Source organism: Hippopotamus amphibius, chromosome 16 (assembly GCF_030028045.1).
Source record: "Hippopotamus amphibius kiboko isolate mHipAmp2 chromosome 16, mHipAmp2.hap2, whole genome shotgun sequence".
NCBI lineage: Eukaryota > Metazoa > Chordata > Mammalia > Artiodactyla > Hippopotamidae > Hippopotamus > Hippopotamus amphibius.
In genome coordinates this window covers 19,657,381-19,675,894 of record NC_080201.1, presented here as the reverse complement: position 1 = coordinate 19,675,894, position 18,514 = coordinate 19,657,381, and the positions used below count along the sequence as shown (strand labels likewise).

Below are 18,514 nucleotides of genomic sequence, written 5' to 3'. Positions count from 1 at the left end.
TCAAAAAGGAAATCAAAAAATATCTAGAAACAAACAACAATGAAAACACAACAACCCAAAACCTATGGGATGCAGCAAAAGCAGTTCTAAGAGGGAAGTTTATAGCAATACAGTCCTACCTTAAGAAACAAGAAAATTATCGAGTAAACAGCCTAATCTTACACCTCAAACAATTAGAAAAAGAAGAACAAAGAAACCCCAAAGGGAGCAGAAGGAAAGAAATCATAAAGATCAGAGCAGAAATAAATGAAAAAGAAAGGAAGGAAGCAATAGCAAAAATTAATAAAACCAAAAGCTGGTTCTTTGAGAAGATTAACAAAATTGATAAACCATTAGCCAGACTCATCAAGAAAAAAAGGGAGAAGATGCAAATCAACAGAATGAGAAATGAAAAAGAAGTAACAACTAATACCACAGAAATACAAAACATCATGAGCGACTACTACAAACAACTATATGCCAATAAATTGGATAACCTGGAAGAAATGGATAAAGTCTTAGAAAAATACAATCTTCCAAGACTGAACCAGGAAGAAATAGAAACTATGAACAGATCAATCACAAGTACGGAAATTGAGGCAGTGATTAAAAATCTCCCAACTCACAAAAGCCCAGGACCAGATGGATTCACAGGCGAATTCTATCAAACATTTAGAGACGAGCTAACACCTATCCTTCTCAAACTCTTCCAAAATATCACAGAAGGCGGAACACTCCCAAACTCATTCTACGAGGCCACCATCACCCTGATATCAAAACCAGGCAAAGATGGCACAAAAAAAGAAAATTATAGACCAATATCACTGATGAATATAGACACAAAAATCCTTAACAAAATACTAGCTAACAGAATCCAACAGCACATTAAAAAACTATACACCATGATCAAGTGGGGTTTGTCCCTGGGATGCAAAGATTCTTCAATATATGCAAATCAATCAACGTGATACATCATATCAACAAATTGAAGGATAAAAACCATATGATCATCTCAATAGATGCAGAAAAATCTTTTGACAAAGTTCAACATCCATTTATGATAAAAGCTCTCCAGAAAGTGGGCATAGAAGGAAATTACCTCAACATAATAAAAGCCATATATGAGACACCAAAAGCCAACATTGTTCTAAATGGGGAAAAAAATGAAAGAATTCCCTCTAAGAACAGGAACAAGACAAGGGTGTCCACTCTCACCATTATTATTCAACATAGTTTTGGAAATTTTAGCCACAGCAATCAGAGAAGATACAGAAATAAAGGGAATCCAAATTGGAAAAGAAGAAGTAAAATTGTCACTCTTTGCAGATGACATGATATTATACATAGAAAACCCAAAAGACTCTACCAGAAAACTGCTAGCACTAATTGATGAGTTTAGTAAAGTAGCAGGATACAAAATTAATGCACAGAAATCTCTTGCATTCCTATACACTAACAACGGAAGAGCAGAAAATTAAGGAAACTCTTTCATTTACCATAGCAACAAAGAGAATAAAACACCTAGGAATAAACCTGCCTAAGGAGGCAAAAGACCTGTATGCAGAAAACTTTAAGACATTGATGAAAGAAATCAAAGATGACACAAGCAGATGGAGGGACATACCATGTTCCTGGATTGGAAGAATCAGCATAGTGAAAATGACTGTACTACCCAAAGCAATTTACACATTCAATGCAATCCCTATCAAATTACCAACGGCAGTTTTCACAGAACTACAGCAAGAAATCTTACAATTTGCATGGAAACGCAAAAGACCCCGAATAGCTAAAGCAATCTTGAGAAAGAAAGATGGAGTTGGTGGAATCAGGCTTCCTGACTTCAAACTATACTGCAAGGCCATAGTGATCAAGACAGTATGGTACTGGCACAAAAATAGAAAGGAAGATCAATGGAATAGAATAGAGAACTCAGAAGTAAGCCCAAACACATATGGGCACCTTATCTTTGACAAAGGAGGCACGAATATACAATGGAAAAAAGACAGCCTCTTCAATAAGTGGTGCTGGGAAAATTGCTCAGCAACATGCAAAAGAATGAAATTAGAACACTTCCTAACACCATACACAAAAATAAACTCCAAATGGATTAAAGACCTACGTGTAAGGCCAGACACTATAAAACTCCTAGAAGAAAACATAGGCAGAACACTCTATGATATACATCAAAGCAACATCCTTTTTGACCCACCTCCTAGAATCATGGAAATAAAATCAAGAATAAACAAATGGGACCTCATGAAACTTAAAAGCTTTTGCACAGCGAAAGAAACCATAAACAAGACTAAAAGGCAACCCTCAGAATGGGAAAAAATAGTTGCAATGAAACAACGGACAAAGGATTAACCTCCAAAATATACAAGCAGCTCATGCAGCTTCATACCAAAAAAGCAAATAACCCAATCCACAAATGGGTGGAAGACCTAAATAGACATTTCTCCAAAGAAGACATACAGATGGCCAACAAACACATGAAAAGATGCTCAACATCACTAATCATCAGAGAAATGCAAGTCAAAGCCACAATGAGGTATCACCTCACACCCATCAGAATGCCCATCATCATAAAATCTGGAAACAACAAATGTTGGAGAGGATGTGGAGAAAAGGGAACTCTCCTGCACTGTTGGTGGGAATGTAAGTTGGTACAGCCACTATGGAAAACAGTTTGGAGGGTCCTTAAAAAACTAAAAATAGAACTACCATATGATCCAGTAATCCCACTCCTGGGCATATACCCAGAGATAACCATAATCCCAAAAGAAACATGTACCATAATGTTCATTGCAGCACTATTTACAATAGCCAGGACATGGAAACAACCTAAATGCCCATCAACAAATGAATGGATAAAGAAGATGTGGCACATATATGCAATGGAATATTACTCAGCTATAAAAAGGAATGAGATGGAGCTATAGGTAATGAGGTGGATAGACCTAGAGTCTGTCATACAGAGTGAAGTAAGTCAGAAAGAGAAAGACAAATATTGAATGCTAACTCATATATACAGAATCTAAAAATGGTACTGATGAACTCAGTGACAAGAGAAGAACAGGACACAGATGTAGAGAATGGACTGGAGAACTCGAGGTTTGGGGGGGTGGAGAGTGAAGGGGAAGCTGAGACGAAATGAGAGAGTAGCAAAGACATATATATATTACCAACTGTAAAATAGATAGCCAGTGGGAAGTTGCTGTATAACAAAGGGAGTTCAACTCAAGGATGGATGATACCTTAGAGGACTGGGACGGGGAGAGTGGGGGGAGTCAAGGGAGGGATGGAACACGTGGATATGTGTATAAATACAGATGATTGAACTTGGTGTACCTCAAAAATAAATAAATAAATAAATAAATAAAATGAAAAAAAAGAAAAGAAAAAGAAAGGAATGCACAGATGTAAAAAAAAAAAAAAAAAGAAGAAAGCCCGCATCCTACCCTTCCTCCCACTCGTCACTTCTTTAGCTCTGGCTAGAAACGCTGTTTACTGTGCCTTCAAAAAGAAAACCTTGGCCTACAGCTGCCTCACTCCTGACCTAGGGATATACCCAGAGACCCTGAAAGCAAAGGTAATACAACAAAACCCCCAACAACCAAAATCTGAAGTCACAAATGTGAGATGAAGAAACCGCTGGTGTTGCAGGAAACTGAGGAAATCCTTCTCCGTGAAAAACTTTCACCTTGGCGGGCCACCTGTCCCCACTGTCCCCCACCAAACACAGCCCGCGGGTCTGGGGTCTTGCTTCCAACGACCCCAAAGGCCCACAAGGAAGCCACAGGGGCAAAACCCCCAGGGGACAGGACCAGGGTTGGCACAGGGGCTCCTTGTGGGCCACCTGGCTGCTGGCTTCTTCGGAGGCTGCCCCTCCAAGTGTGACCCCGACCAGCAGGATGGTGGCCGCCCAGGGTGCTTGTCTGTTAGAAATGCAGGCTCTCCGGCCCCACCCTGGACTGGGTAAAGCAGCACGGGTGCGTTAACAAGATGCACAGCATCTGTGGGAGAAGCCGTGTGTAGGGCCTGGGTGGAAAGAGGCAGAGGCCTGCTCACCAGAGCCAGCACACGGGGGCTCCCCTGGGCCTGAAGCCTCTGGCCTTAAAGAGAAAAATCTAGATGTCTCACCACCTCCTCCTCCACTACTGCTCCCCGCACCCACACACACAGCAGTGTGCAGGTCAGCCCCCCCTCACCCCACCCCACCCCTGGTCAGTTCCTGCCCAACCAGGAAGGAGCTAAGGCCTTCTAACCCCATCTGGTTCCTGATCTGCCATACACGGTCAACAGTGCCCATCTCAGGGCTGCCTTGAGGGTTCAGATGGAAGGACAATAACTGTAGCTCCTGCCCATGGGTCCCGGCCTGCCCCTCAACCACGTGAGAGCCGTGCCTGATCTCCAGGGAACACGGATAAGCTGGACCAGTCTACAGTGAATGATCTGCACTGGGAAGGTGCCTCTCAGTGCCCCTGCCTCCCAAACTCGGGCACTCTAGGGAGTGTGGCTGAGGGAGGGGGACCCCCAGCCACATGCTGAGCACAGTGTTTGTTACAGATACAATCACAAGGACAGGTTATGGGATAGAATGCAAAATCTACACGAATCTCTAAGATAACAGAGAAGACTTCAAAGAAACTTCCAGTTAGTTAGCCGGCTGCTTCGGGTACACGGGCTGGGAAAACCTGGGGGGGAAGCAGCTGCCTGGGGGGGAAGCAGCTGCCTGGGTGGGTGTTCCTCTGCCTTTGGAGACTTCAGGGAAAGGGTATGGGGAGCACCACACTCTTCCATCTCCCAAAAACCAAAGCTGCGGATGACCTGGCCCCCCAGGGTGCCACAGTGCTCCCTCGGGCTGACCCACAGCCTTTGGGCTACATCAAGTGATGCCAGCAACCAGTCTCGAGGCTCCAACAAGAGCTTCAGGGAAATCCGTGCCCTCTGGAGGCTGTGTGAATTTAAAACAACTAGGTCCCGGGAACAGAAACAAGGATGCTGTAACTTTCTTCTGTGGTTCATTGTCCCACAGAAATCCTACCCACAGATGCCAGGCATTCTGGGAGGGTCAGGAGGAGGTGTAAATATGAAGGAAAAGAGCTCAAAAAAATGAAAAGCTACAGCCTTTCCCTATCCACCAAACAGCCCAGGGCAAGGCCCTGTTATCTGGACCAGTGACCTGGACCACAGCCCCAGAGGTTAGGAAACAGAGAACCATCCATCAGAAGTGTTGAAATGAAGGACCATGGGTGTGAGGAACCAAAGCCCAGGACATCAGCTAAAACTTAAAACTGCGCCCAGGACAAGCAAGGACAAGCAAAGACAAGCAGCTCCTGGGGGAGCTCACCAGGCATTAGGCAGCCTATGGGGGGAGGGGGGTTAAACTGGCAAATTTTGTTAAGACCAAGGTGGGCAAGGGACACAAACCTCAACTGGACAACCACTGCAAAGGCTCTGCAGAGATGGATGACAGAACGAGAGGAGAAGGGCTCAGGGAGGCTCAGGACCCTGGTGCTGTCCACGTCTCCAGAGGCAGGATGGAACTGAGGTGCAGCTAAGTCCACGGCCCACTCTCTCCCCTTGACCTCTCTGGTCATTCCATTCCAGGTCACCCTCTTCAAAAAGAGCCACTGGCTGCTACACAGAACCAGCCAGGCTGACTGCAACTAGAAAACAGAGACAGCCCAGCTACACGAGGGTCACAGGGCATCCCACCCACTGCCAGGGTCCGCAGTCAATGAACACCGGAGGGGCTCCCTTGTCCTCCTCTCTCCTCTCCTCTGCCCGTCCTCCCTGTGGATGAGGCACTAATGAGTGGGAGCAGGGGGGAGCAAAGGGCCGTGTAAACCTAGCAGTGAACACCCTGGCCCCACTGGACACCCAGGCAGCCAGGTGTGGATGGAGCTCCAGCATCAGGAACACTGCCTGCCAGAAGGGCAGAGCCCACAGGAAGTTCTGAGGTCAAAGGACAAAGCTACAGTCAGCTGCTGCCAACCCTGACCCCACAGCACTGGGGATGCTTGGAGTGGGTGGGGGCAGAGGCTCTCACCCTGGGACCACACAGGCTCCAGGGCATGACCCGTGGCAGCTCAGGACCCACAGAAAAGCCATTTTGTGGCCTCTTCAAAGGAAGGGCTGTGAAACAGTTGGGGGACAAGTCGGGCTGGAGACCAAAGGCCAGCCACAGGTCCTGACACCCAGCAATCGTTAACAAGTATCACCCAGGTGCCAGCACTGCGCCAGGTCCCAGCTAGGCCAGCAAACCAGACGTGCTCCCTTGTCTTCAAGGAGCTTATGGTCCAGTTGGCGGGACACACAACAGACAAACAAGTAAACACATACTAAGTAAACTATATGAAACTGCCATTTTTGTAGGTCAAAAGTGGTCAAGTGTTCATTTCATATGGTTCAACCTAATTAAAAGTTGTCTTAAATACTATGAAGAAAACCGATAGAAAGAAGTAATTAAGAATAACAAGAGGCTCGAGCCATCTAGACAGGGTGGTTGGGAAGGTTGGGACCACAGTTGCAGATGGGAGGGAACAAGGAGCAGGGAATAGAGAGTGGAAGGCAGATACTGGGACCCTCTCTGCAAGGGAGCGAAGCTCAAAGCAGGAAGAGGCAGTGTTGCGGGGGCGGTGCTGGCGAAGAGAGGGGACCAGGCACACAGCTACCAAGAAGGGAGGGGCAGGGAAGAAGCTGCATCCCATTCCCCAAGACCCCCAAACATCAGCAGTCAACTAAGCACAGGAGTAGAGGGTCCCACACCTTTGAGGCTGCAGCACTGAGGGCCACCAGAAGCCCCCCCAGCTAGGTCTGTGTGACAGAGTCTGCTCCCATGGGGACAGAAGACAGCTTTGAGTGAAACCACAACAAATACCACGCACATTGTGCTGGACTGATGGCTCTAGTCGCTCTGAATGCTCACCCACCCTGCCTCCTCCCACTTTGCCATGTAACCCACAAAGGCCCTGCCCCCTCTCAGACTGGGGTCAGCTGGTGTGACCTGCTTTGGCCAATGGATGTCAGCGAACATGAAGCAGGCACCCAAAAAAGAACTACAGTGCTTTTGCCCTCTGCCATCACCATGAGAAGTGAAAGCCAAAGCCAGCCTGCCGGTCCCAGGAGGAGGATGCACAAGCCGATGAGTGATGAGTCACCCCTGTCACCCTCCCCAGGCCACCCTAGACCAGCCAACCGCTGCACATATCACTGAGCCCAGCCAAGGGCAGCAGAGCTGCCGGACCAACCTCCCTGGAAGGCTGAGCCATCAGCGCGGAAAGCTGTCTGTCACTGAGGTTTCACGGTTGGCTGTTACACAGTGTTACTGTGGCAACACAGTAGGCACTCAGGATCTGCCAATTAACTAAACGGGTTCCAATTTCATTTCTAAAAATGTAATGGTTTAATAAGTTACCGATTGTGCAGACTACAGTACCTTCTATACAAGTTTTCTACAAAAACGTATCTCGCGCTGTGGATCGACCGCTCCATCAACCGTACAGGCGACGTCTACAAGAAAGCAAAAAGCAACTCACCAGCTCAGACAAAGAGGGCGGGCTCAGGAAGCCTTGCAGAGTGCCTGCTGCTCCCCTTGCCTAGGCCAATGCTGAATATGACAACTGAGAAGCCTCAGGAGAGCGAGGCGGACACCAGAGAACCGTGTGTCCCACATTGGGCTCCCTCAGCCCCGGACCCTCCCCACACCCTGAAGCTCAGTGGTCAGTGCCGCAAGGCTAGGCAGAGGGCCTGTCAGCGGCAGCCTCTTTCACAGGAGGGGTGCGGCTCCCCTGGACTTTGGGTCTGGGGACGTCTCAGAAAAACTGCCAAGTGCCACCCAGGAGAGCGGTGGCAAGCACAAAGTGCAGTGATTATCATGGACCTAAATAGGGTGCATTTGCCTAAGCAGAGGCAGAGCTCCGAGAGGGCAGGGTGTGGCTTTGGGGAACCTCACAGCATGCCTGCCAACTTCACTGCCTCCTCCCAGGGCTGGCTGGGGAGCACTGCAACCTTTTCAAACTCAAAAGGACTGTGCCCAGGAAGGGGGAGGACGATGCTGAGGGGGCCCCCCTGCCAGCACGCTCACACCCACCACAGAGGCCTTCCCCTTTGTCCGCAGTGTCCCATTGGGAAGCAGGAGGTGCCCTTACTCTTGACACCAAGTGGGCAAACACTGCTCTCCCTCAGCCTGGCCCACAGCACCCAATAGGATCTGGACCGGCAAATCAGAGGCTGATTCAGAGCCATAATCCAGGAATTTCCTGACTCTCTCCTATTTGTCTATCTGTCCATCTGCCTTCTTTTCCTTTTTTCTGTCCTCTCTTTACTTATGACTCTCTGCTGCCCGTCTTTTGCTAGCTCCCCATTTATCCCTCTCTCCTCTCCTCTTTCCTAGTCTGTCCATCTCTCTCTCTGCCTCCTTCCTGACAGACTTCATTAGACAGAGGAACATACGCACAGCCCATTATATTCAGATATACTGGACACAATTTACATTTGCGACTGAGTGCCTGCTCAGGAAAATCAGGGTGCATGCCAACCTCAGATCCTCTGACGTATCTTTTAAAAGATCTTTAAAAGATCTATCTCCCCAAAGATCTTGTGACAGATCTTTGGGGAGTTAGAAATTCATATGGTTCTGCTCATATCTTTTTCTACTATTAAAAGATCCAGACTTGTAGAAGAATGACAGCTATGGTTGCAAGTGCCCAGCCTTGCATCAAACCACCCAGCCGAATGGCTGTGTCAGAGAAACTGGCTGGTGGATCTCCCATCTCCTTTAAGGAGAGCCTCCGAAGCCAGTCTCTTAGGTTGTGCTTGCCATTCTGAACCACAGGTGCTCACTGGGATCTCTCAGCCAGCCTTTCATCTAAGAGACTTTGCCCCTATTCACACCCCGGCTGTCGGAAGTGGCCTAAGCAGCCATGTCTATGCCACATGATCTGCCCCAATACCGGACTGGCCCAGAGCTGGACACGTGACCCAAGCCGAGCCATTCAGATTCTTTCTCTTAAGAATCTGAACCAAGAATGTGAACAAGCCCTGTGAAGGTTAGATCAGCAGTTCTTATGCAAACAAACAGGGCATGCGTTAAAATCACCTGGAGAGCTGGATATAACCCAGATTGCTGGGCCACATCTCCAGAATTTCTGATTCAGCAGGTCCAGGATGGGGCCAGAAAATGTGTATTTCTAACACATTTCCAGGTGCTGCTGCTGCTCCTAGTCTGGCGACCACACTTTGAGAAGAACTGAGTTAAAGGGAGTCGAGCCCAGGAGCAGTCGGGTCATGAAGACTTGGGCTCACATGGCATCATAGTGAGTTCTTGGCTAGCTGAGGTTGCTGGGCGGGGGCACTGGAGGCTGGTCCTCAGAGAACTGCAGGAACAGAGGCCTTGGCCCCAAAGACACAGTTGAGCAGCTCTGAAGGCCCCGCGGGGCTTCCTTTTGAGGTTTCCCTTGCTGGCAACCACATGCCATTCATATGAAGAAAATCGTGTTTAGGAAGGTTGAAACCAAGCATCTGAAATGTACCTGTGGACGAGTGTGCTGGTCCAGCATGGTGAGTTGCACGTACGTCTGCAGTGTGAGGCCCCATCGACAGGCATCCTGGTACATCAGACCCTGCAGAGGGGAAAGAGCAGTGCTGTATGTGTAGGACCCCAGTCCCTTCAGCCACTGACAGCCATCTCATGAACCTATATGGGGCTGAGCTGGGGCCAGAGACGAACCAAGCCCGGTCACAGAGAGAGAGAGAGAGACTGCAGCAGTTACAGGACAGCCCAGGAACAGCTATAATAGGAGCCTACATAAAGTCCCGGGGAGCATTCACTCATTCAGTCATGTTCACTGAGCCCCGGCAGTCTGCTCTCTGGCAGCCAGTGAGCCTGTTACACTACAGGAGCCAGTTCTCATCACTCCTCCTGCTCAGGACACTCCCTGGCTTCCCACTACATTCACAATGAAATCCAAAGCCCTTACCAAGGCCCACAGGGCCGCAGACAATCACTGCCATCTTCCCTCATCTCCAACCATTCTTCCTCCAGCTCAGTGAGCTTCGAACTGCAGAAGCCTCCTTAGTATTCCCCAAACACCCAAGCGTGATTCCACCTCAGGGCCTTCGCTGTGCCTTCTGTCTGAACACTCTCCCCCAGGCACCTCACTGCTCACTTCCATGCTTTGTTTAGGTCTCTGCTCAAATGTCACCTTGTCAGAGATGCCTTCCCAGCCATCCTCTCTAAAACAGGTCCCCCCCCATCACTCTCTATTGCCTGTAGATACAAAATACTTCCTGCTCCACATTCCACTTGTCAATAATCCTATTCTGCTCTTTTCCACATTTTTGCTTCTTTTTCTCTTGATGCTAACTAATGAAATTCCGGTGCTTTGCATTGAAAACTACAGACCCCTAACTGTGGGTGAAAGAATCTCAGAAAAGTTAGGAAAAACACTCCCTCTTGTCTGACAGCTACAGAAAAAAAAAGACCTTTCTGCGTCAGAAAACTGATTCAGATAAAGTGATGAATCCAGACTTCTCACAAAACTATCCATCTTGCTTCTCCATCAAGAGTAGCAACTTGCGTAAAAATATCGAATACTATTTCTTTTTTATTATAAACCTGTCATTGGAAATGCTCTTTGTGATGTGGATACTCAGATTTCTGAGACTGGGACTGGGTCTCAGAAGACGTGAACATCACGTCTAAGCCCTAACGTCTACAACCCTAGTGGTCTCCCTCAATGATCCAGCCCTGGCTCCTCCCGGTTTCCTGGAAGACGGCAATGTTTCTGAAGCTTCCTTGTGATGCCCACGACTGGCATTCCACCTTCTCCCGCCTGCTGAGAGGTGAAACTCTTTTCCCGTCTCTGGGACTCTTTATTCAGAGACTCAGAGAGATTCTGCCTTATGTAAATAATATCCTCTTACCTGCTTTAGCTGCCTTCCTGGCTCCTATCACCACCCGCCATATCGTACGGTTAACTGCCTGCTGCCTCCCCACGTGGGCTACAGGGCCCGGCACAGCAGGAGCGTCCTGATGCTCACCACCCTGGCATCTAGAACAGCGCCCGGCACGTGGCAGGCATGCAGTGAACGCTGGCTCAATCAACGCAGGAACAAGCACCGACTGAGTGCTCAGCTCAGCACCTGTGCTGTGTTCTAGCAAAAAACGATGAGCCAGATGAGACACAGTCCCTGCCCGTAGTGGAGCTCAGAGTCTAAAGAACCACACGAGGAAGTGTCAATTGTGTTGCCAGAAATGAGGGGACAGCACAGGCTCCCCCAGGCCAAGGTTCAACCCTAGATCTGTGGTTTACCGGCTATGTGACCTTCGACAACTTATTTCAGCCTTGGTTTCCTTACCTGAAAAATTAAACTAATCATCCCTCCACCATGGGACAGGAGCCCAGAACTAACATCCCTTTCCTGAGCTCCCTCTTACAGAACCCAGACTCCACTCACCTCTTCAAGCAGCCAGAGCTGAGCCTTCTGAACAGGGAAGGAGGTGGGAGGGGCACAGGCACATCACAGCCCGTTTGCTGGGCCCACCCCTGGGAAAACAGACAGGTAGCTTCAGGGTGAGCCTGAGGCAGCCCCTGGGCACTGCCAAGTGCAAACCCCAATCAGAGGTTTACCAAGGAACCTGGTTACTTAGGGCCAGGTCCTGGGGGGCTAGGCCTGAGGAGACCAGGGTTTCTTCTAGGAGAGGGTGGGGTAAGAATGAGCAGGAGACAGCCCCCCGGTGGCCGAGGCCGACCACTTGCGATAGCTTGGGATAGCTGACAGGAGGTCCCTGGGCTCCTCACACGCCCAGCCAGGCCTCGAAGAACCCTGACCTCAGGCCACTGACATGCTGCCATTTTCCCTTTGTCCCCTCCCTCTCCCCCTCCACGCGGTGAAGAGCGACGACACATCTGGACAGGCGGAGGCTCAGGCACCAGCACCGCTATTCCTGCACGCTTACGGGGAAGCTGGCGGTTCAGGCAGAGAACACCACACTCACCAGAGGATTGTGGCCTCGGACATTTCTCCACTTGGGCACAGGCTCCGTTAACACCTGCCAGAAATGGAAACATCAAAGAGCTGCTGCTCCCCAGTTCTGAGCTCTGTGAAGGCGCATAAACGTTAGGGGTGGGATGGGGGAGAGAGTGAAGATTGGGGTGCCCCGGGTGGGCAGCAGAGCAACCCTCCCCGAGGGGCCACAACTCCATCTAGACATGGCTCCAGACGTGACTTCGAGAAATGACTTGAGAACCACTCTGTCCACCCCTATATACAAGTATATGCACACGCCACCTCTCCTGCTGCCACGGGAGCTCCTCAGGGGCAAGGTGGGTTCTCCCAATCCCCTCTCTGTGTGTTCCATCCTGGCCCTTACTGCCCACCACATCGGGCAGGCAGGGAGATGAGAGAAGCCAAGACGGAGGCTGCTTCTTGCACTTTAGGCTGCAGCTTGAACGGAGCTTCCGGCTTGGAGGTGTTCCCATGACCTTGGCCGCACGCTCTGCCTCTGTTTCCTCACTCTGATATCTGCGCTGGGCACACTGACAGCAGAGACACCTGTTTCTTTAGTACCCTCCCTAAACTGTGCAGATGTGTGATGGAAAGCATTTTTTTAAATAAATATGTTTATTTTTATTTATTGGCTGCATTGGGTCTTCGTTGCCGTGTGCAGGCTTTCTGTAGTTGTGGTGAACAGGGGCTACTCTTCGTTGAGGTGCGAGGGCTTCTCATTGCAGTGGCTTCTCCTGTTGTGGAACATGGGCTCTAGGCACGTGGGCTCAGTAGTTGTGGCTCGAGGGCTCTAGAGCACAGGCTCAGTAGTTGTGGCACACGGGCTTAAGCTGCTCTGAGGCACGTGGGATCTTTCCAGACCAGGGCTCAAACCCGTGTCCCCTGAATTGGCAGGTGGATTCTTAACCGCTACACCACCAGGGAAGCCCTGGAAAGGATTTAAAGAGCGGTCTTGGGGCCAAGATTTTGAGAGTATCTGGATCCCTCTGGGGACCTTCAAGTGCATGTGAGCAGGTCCCACAGGTCACAAGAGACCAAAGGAAAGCAAAGCAAGGGGCCCTTGAAGAGTAACCGCCCCTCACCTTTTACCCATTTGTGCTTTTGCTCATGCTGTTGTTCTGCCCAGTATGCCCATCTCACCTCGTTTCACCTCAACTTTCATTACATGGAAAACTCCTATACACCCTTCAAAATCCAGTTCAAATACCCCTTCCTCTGTGAATCATTCCTTGCTCCTCCCAACCACCCTCTCCTTCTTCTGGGTCTTCAGCACTTTGGTCCTGCCCCCTGAATAGTATATGCTGTACCACTCAGACCCACCAGAGGCTGGGACATGGACCGCCTTGACCTGCAGCCCATCTGTGGCACTGTCACTCAACAAACACTGAGCACCCACTGCGCCAGGTGCCACACTAGGGACCAAGGACACAGCAAGAGCAAAACCACCCCAGCCCTGCCTTCACGCAACTTTAAGCTTACTGAGGAAACAGACATTAAACAGATCACCACAGAAAGCAACACATTTTCAAACCCTGAGAAGCAATATACAGTAAGGATACAGAGAGGCCAGAAGACCCTACGCCAGGGGAGGTTCTCCCCTAGCTGGGGAGCTCAGAGAGTTTGGCTGAGCTCTGAAGACTGGGTGGCTTTCCTAAAGCCAAAAAAGCTCCACATACTGTAGAGCCAAACAAGGGCACGGTTCCTGGAGCAGACAGCCGGGGCTGGGACATGGCACTGCACGCATTAGCCATGTGGCCCTGGCCAAGCCACGCAACCTCCCTGAGCCTCAGTTTCCTCCTCTGCAACTGAAGTAATAACAGGACCTATCTCATAGGGACCACTCTTGTAAGGATGAAATCAATTAGATAATATAATGACGCCTCAACACAGTGTTAGAGTGTTACCCTCACTAGCTGTTCACCCTCATTGCTAATGGTGGTGGTGGTGTTCATTGGCTCCAAGGTCTTCAGTGAGAATATAAGTGCTTTTAAAGTGCCAGCAAGAGTTACATTGCCCAGAACAGGGTGCTGGGAGCTCCCCACGTCTGAGGATTCACTAGGAGGACTCACAGGATACAGCACATAGTCATACTCATAACTAAGACTTAGAGAGTGAGAGGTTGCAAAGCAAAATCAGCCAAGGAAGAGGGTGCGTGGACAAAACCTGGGGGAAAATTAGGCACAAGCTTCCAAGGGGCCTCTCCCTCCTCTCACAGGATGCACTCAGCTCCCCCAGCAGCACTTCTAGTGGGCAGGGTTGGTCCACACCCTTTATAAAACCACCAAGTTTTTGCAGGTTCCTTCAAATCTGCTGTGGAAGCCGTACCTCAATGTCTGTTGTGTTGGAAAAGAACTCCAGGCACGTCGTCTTCCCACTTGCAATATTGCCCTCAACACAGATCTAGTAAAAGACAAATGCATGTTAGGACCAGAAATCGAGTGCCTGGGGGGAACATCAGGAAGAATTTCTAGGGAAGGGCTCAGGTGAACAGCATAATTGGTTCAGTCCCAAGACTTCAGTGTGGACACAAAAATCTCTCTGAAGGAAGACCCCAAGGTCCTGCTGTTAGTAATAACAACCCTCCCCTCCCCTCAGTGGACGGCCCACTGCTGGTGGCCACCAAACCACTGCCCTCCAGGACAGGTGCTCCCTTAGGTCAACCCTGAGACCGCCCCAGAGCTTGCCCTCAGCCATCCTAGCTCTGCCCTTCCCTAGCTCAACCCCTCAGACTATTAGATTTTAGGCCTAAATGTCCTGCCTCCTCCACCAGAACCTAGTGGCTTTAAGGCTGGGAAGCACATGTATGTTATCTAGAACCTAATGCGCTGCTTTGTGCAGAAAAACATGCTCGGCCATGGACTGGAAGGTATTAAGACAGAAGACAAGGACTAAGATGGACAAGGACAATCCTGAACTTAACCTTGCCAGAACCAGAGAAGTGGGTTCTAACATTTTCACAGAAGCAAAAAATGAGGCTCTAGAAGGGCATAAAGCAGAGAGTAGAGCTTGAACCTATACTCTGCTCACACAAAGTGCGCTGGAGGAAGGGGTGTCATGGCACTGGTGGGAGGGGTCTACCCATAAGAAAAACAAGGAGCCTCCTACAAGCACCTCATTGCAGGGAAAGAAAGCATCTGAAGCTGTGGTTCTCAGTCTTAGGTATGTGCTAGAATCACCTGGGAACTATTAAGAACCCTCACAAGGAAGCCCCAACCCAGGCCAATTCCAACATGATCTCAGGGTAGGACTCAGGCCTCAGTACCTTGGAAAGCTCTCCAGGTGATTTCAACATGTAGGAAGCTGAGCACCACGGGTCCGCGGCAGGGTTTCTCAATGAAGTGGTGCACAGACACCCTGCTCCAGAAGCACCAGTGGAGCACCCAGAGCCTCTGAATCAGACTCTGGGTTCGGGCCTCGAACCTGCAGCCCAGCAATTCTGCCAAGACTCTGTTCAGCTAGGACTGCTGGTGACACGGGCCAAATGGCTTTGGCTCCATCAGATCACGAGACGAAGTGGGCAGTTCCACATATGTGAGAAGACAAACTGACCCTTGAGAACACACATTAGATGTCCACTGGGGTACACACAGCCAGAGGGGACCTGTCCTGCTGCACAGTGGCCTTTACACCCAGGTTGGAGGCACCCAGAGAAACGTGAGCCATTTAAGTGACTTGTCCCAGGTTCCAGGGTTGGGGGGGTGGGGAAGAGCTGGAATTCACACCTAGACCTGGCAAACCCCTTCTCGTGACCCCAGTGGAGCCTCAGTCACACCCTGCATAAAACACAGGGTCACAGTAGGCTGTCTCACCTTGCCCCACCTCTACAAACCCTCCCCAGCAACTGGACTCTCTCTCAGTTGGCTGAGAGGATGTCCACCTGCTTTGATCCTAAGAGCTACCCAGGAGAGCTGGAAGAACAATCACACTTCCAACAAAGACCTGGCCCTCTGATCTGGGCTCCCTGTCGGCTTACTCCTTTAGCACAAGAAACTACAAGATGAATCCAGTGAGTGTGCAAGAGGGAGACCCCATTAGGGCATCAGCGGATTTTATTTTTATTGTTGCTCTTTAAAGGAAACAACTTTTCCTAGATATTTAAAAACAGCTCAACCTAGACATCATTCTGCACAGACTGCTTCTTTCCTGTTCGTGGCAAGGAACATGTTATTCAGACGAGAACTTTTTTGAAAGATACGTGTTCCTATTCCCACCATGAAATTCTGAAAGTTGGTAAATCTAGGGCCTTGGACTACCAACTGGTTTTCTCGCTAGACCAGGCAAGGCATGGAGAATCTCACCAAGTTCCCCTGTCATGGAGGGAAGAAAGAGGAGCCAAGCAAGGGAAGTCTTTAATTTTTCTTCTTAAAGTGATGTCTGAAAATATTATAAGAGGAATGCATGCTCATTGAAAAAAACTGAGAAAATCATAAAGCAGAAACTTCTGCCCATAATCCCACCATTGAGAGACAAACATCACTACATTTCAGTATATTTCAGGCAAGTCTTGTTTTTTCTACACATTTCTCATCTTTGAGAGTCTTTCACCAAAAGGCCTCCCATATGCCAGGTCCTGTGGACTCAGGAGCCAGTCCCAGCACCCACTGAGTTCACAACAAGTGTGAAGATGGGGAGGAAAGTGAGCGGCAATTACAAGAAAAGACGTTCACCGTGCCATGGCAACACGCGGCCAGCCAGGCCCGCGGTCTGCAGGACAGTGCCGAAGTGGACCCCCCTTCCTCTGCTGTTAGGCCTTGAAGCCAACTCCCGTGGTTGTAACTGATACTGTGATGCACCATCTAGCCTTCTTTTTAAATAGTATTTCCTCTTTTCTGAAAATAGACTTTAAGCATTCTCACAGCAAGAAATACAGAGAACTAAAAGAAGATCATAAAAATCACTCCTAACTCCAGCAATAACCACCATTTAAATGCTTCATCAGAACCAAACTTTCCAGAGGCAAACAGGTTTGAGCCCCAAAGCCCCCACTGGAAGAATCAAAATATAGTGTCCTATTAAAGACCCTGAGAAATCGGCCATAAAAAGGAAACTTGCCCAAATGGCCAACAAAGTGGGGTACATGCACACAACAGAACACTAGAGTATTACTATTTGGCAGTAAAAAGCAATGAGGTGCTGATACATGCTACAATGTGGATACACCTCAAAAACATTTTGCAAAGTGAAAAAAGCTAGACACAAAGACCAAATGCTATAGGATTCCACTTTCTAGCAAATATCCAGAAAAGTCAAATCCACAGAGACAGGAAGCAGAGTAGTGGCTGCCTGGGTCTGGGAGAGTGACTGCAAATGGGCACAAGGTTTCTTTTCTGAGTGATGGAAATGTTCTAATATTAGACGGTGATGTCGCACAACTCTATAAATTTACTAAAAAAAAATCACTAAATTGTAAACTTAAGAGTTAAGTGAATTTGGGGGTATGTAAATCATAACTCAATAAAGCCATTTTTTTTTTAAAAGGAACCCAGTTTCACTTTATCTAACATTCAAAAAGAAGACTTTCCACCCTCATCACCCCAATTCTCTCTCCCTCTCCCACATACACACCGTTTCAACTTCCCAACTTTCCCTTAACCGCACGGACAATTTATTTCCATTTTTTTCCTCTATGAATAGTTTATTATTTCATTTGGATCATACTTTATATATTTTTATTCTTTTCTTTTTCATCTCTTACATAGGGAGTACCTTCCTTTTCACTAAATATTTTTCAAAACCATGATTTTGAATAGCTGAATAATATTCCATCACATAAGGTATACCATGAATTACTGAAATCCCTACTGTTGGATATTACATTCTGTCCAGTTGCTTTTATTTTATTATAAAATTGTGTTGTGATGCCCATTTTTTTGATATAAGCTGTGCTGTGGTGAACATTCCTGTACATAAATCCTTGTCACTGGCTCTTATTATTCCCCTTCAACAGACTTCTAGAAGTATAATCGCTGCACCAAAGGATAAGTGAGGTTTTTACGGCTGTTGATGCATGATGCCAAATTACCCTCTAAGATGCTGTCCCAATTCACACCCCTTTTAGAAGGATGAGAGTGAGCCTTTTACCACACGGTGCCAGTACTGGGCATATATCATCCTAAACCTTCGTTAATTTCATTATTGATAATAATAATGTCTATAACTAGGCATTTAGTGTTAGCTCCCGTGGGTTCTGTACTTTGCAAACATTGTCGCACTGATCCTCACAACAATCACAGCTAAGAATTATCTGCATAAATGGGGAAGCTAAGGTTCTAAGAGATTAAGGACTTGTCCACCTCTACTAAAGAGCAGAGCTGGGACTGGAACTCAGGTCCCAGGTCTGATCCACAGCTTTCATCACTCCATCTCCAAAAGCATTTTTTCTCTGTTAGGGAGGTTGAGCACTTTCTTATGTTTACTAGCCATGAATAAATTCCCTCAGGAGGGACTTCCCTGGTGGTCCAGTGGGCAAGACTCTGCACTCACAATGCAGGGGGCCAAGGTTCGATTCCTGGTAGTGGAA

The 18,514-nt window shown here is 48.4% G+C and overlaps 1 protein-coding gene across 8 annotated transcripts in view; it reads right to left on the bottom strand.

The window, feature by feature from the left end:
* TK2 (thymidine kinase 2) overlaps positions 1-18,514 on the bottom strand; it is a 35,688-nt gene that overhangs the window by 14,003 nt on the left and 3,171 nt on the right. For 5 of the 8 annotated variants that reach the window (XR_009049683.1, XR_009049684.1, XR_009049685.1 and 2 more), the window contains exons 3-6: positions 14,320-14,394; positions 11,984-12,037; positions 9,516-9,605; positions 7,421-7,494 (exon numbers count right to left, since the gene is read on the bottom strand). Coding sequence is in view for 5 of the 8 variants with exons in the window: in XM_057711695.1 (XP_057567678.1) it covers positions 7,421-7,494; positions 9,516-9,605; positions 11,984-12,037; positions 14,320-14,394 (293 nt within the window). In the remaining 3 variants the exon portion in view is untranslated. Of the gene's footprint in view, positions 1-7,420; positions 7,495-9,515; positions 9,606-11,442; positions 11,532-11,983; positions 12,038-14,319; positions 14,395-18,514 lie in introns of all 8 variants that reach the window. The other 3 variants (XM_057711698.1, XM_057711699.1, XM_057711696.1) reach the window with 3 other exon arrangements.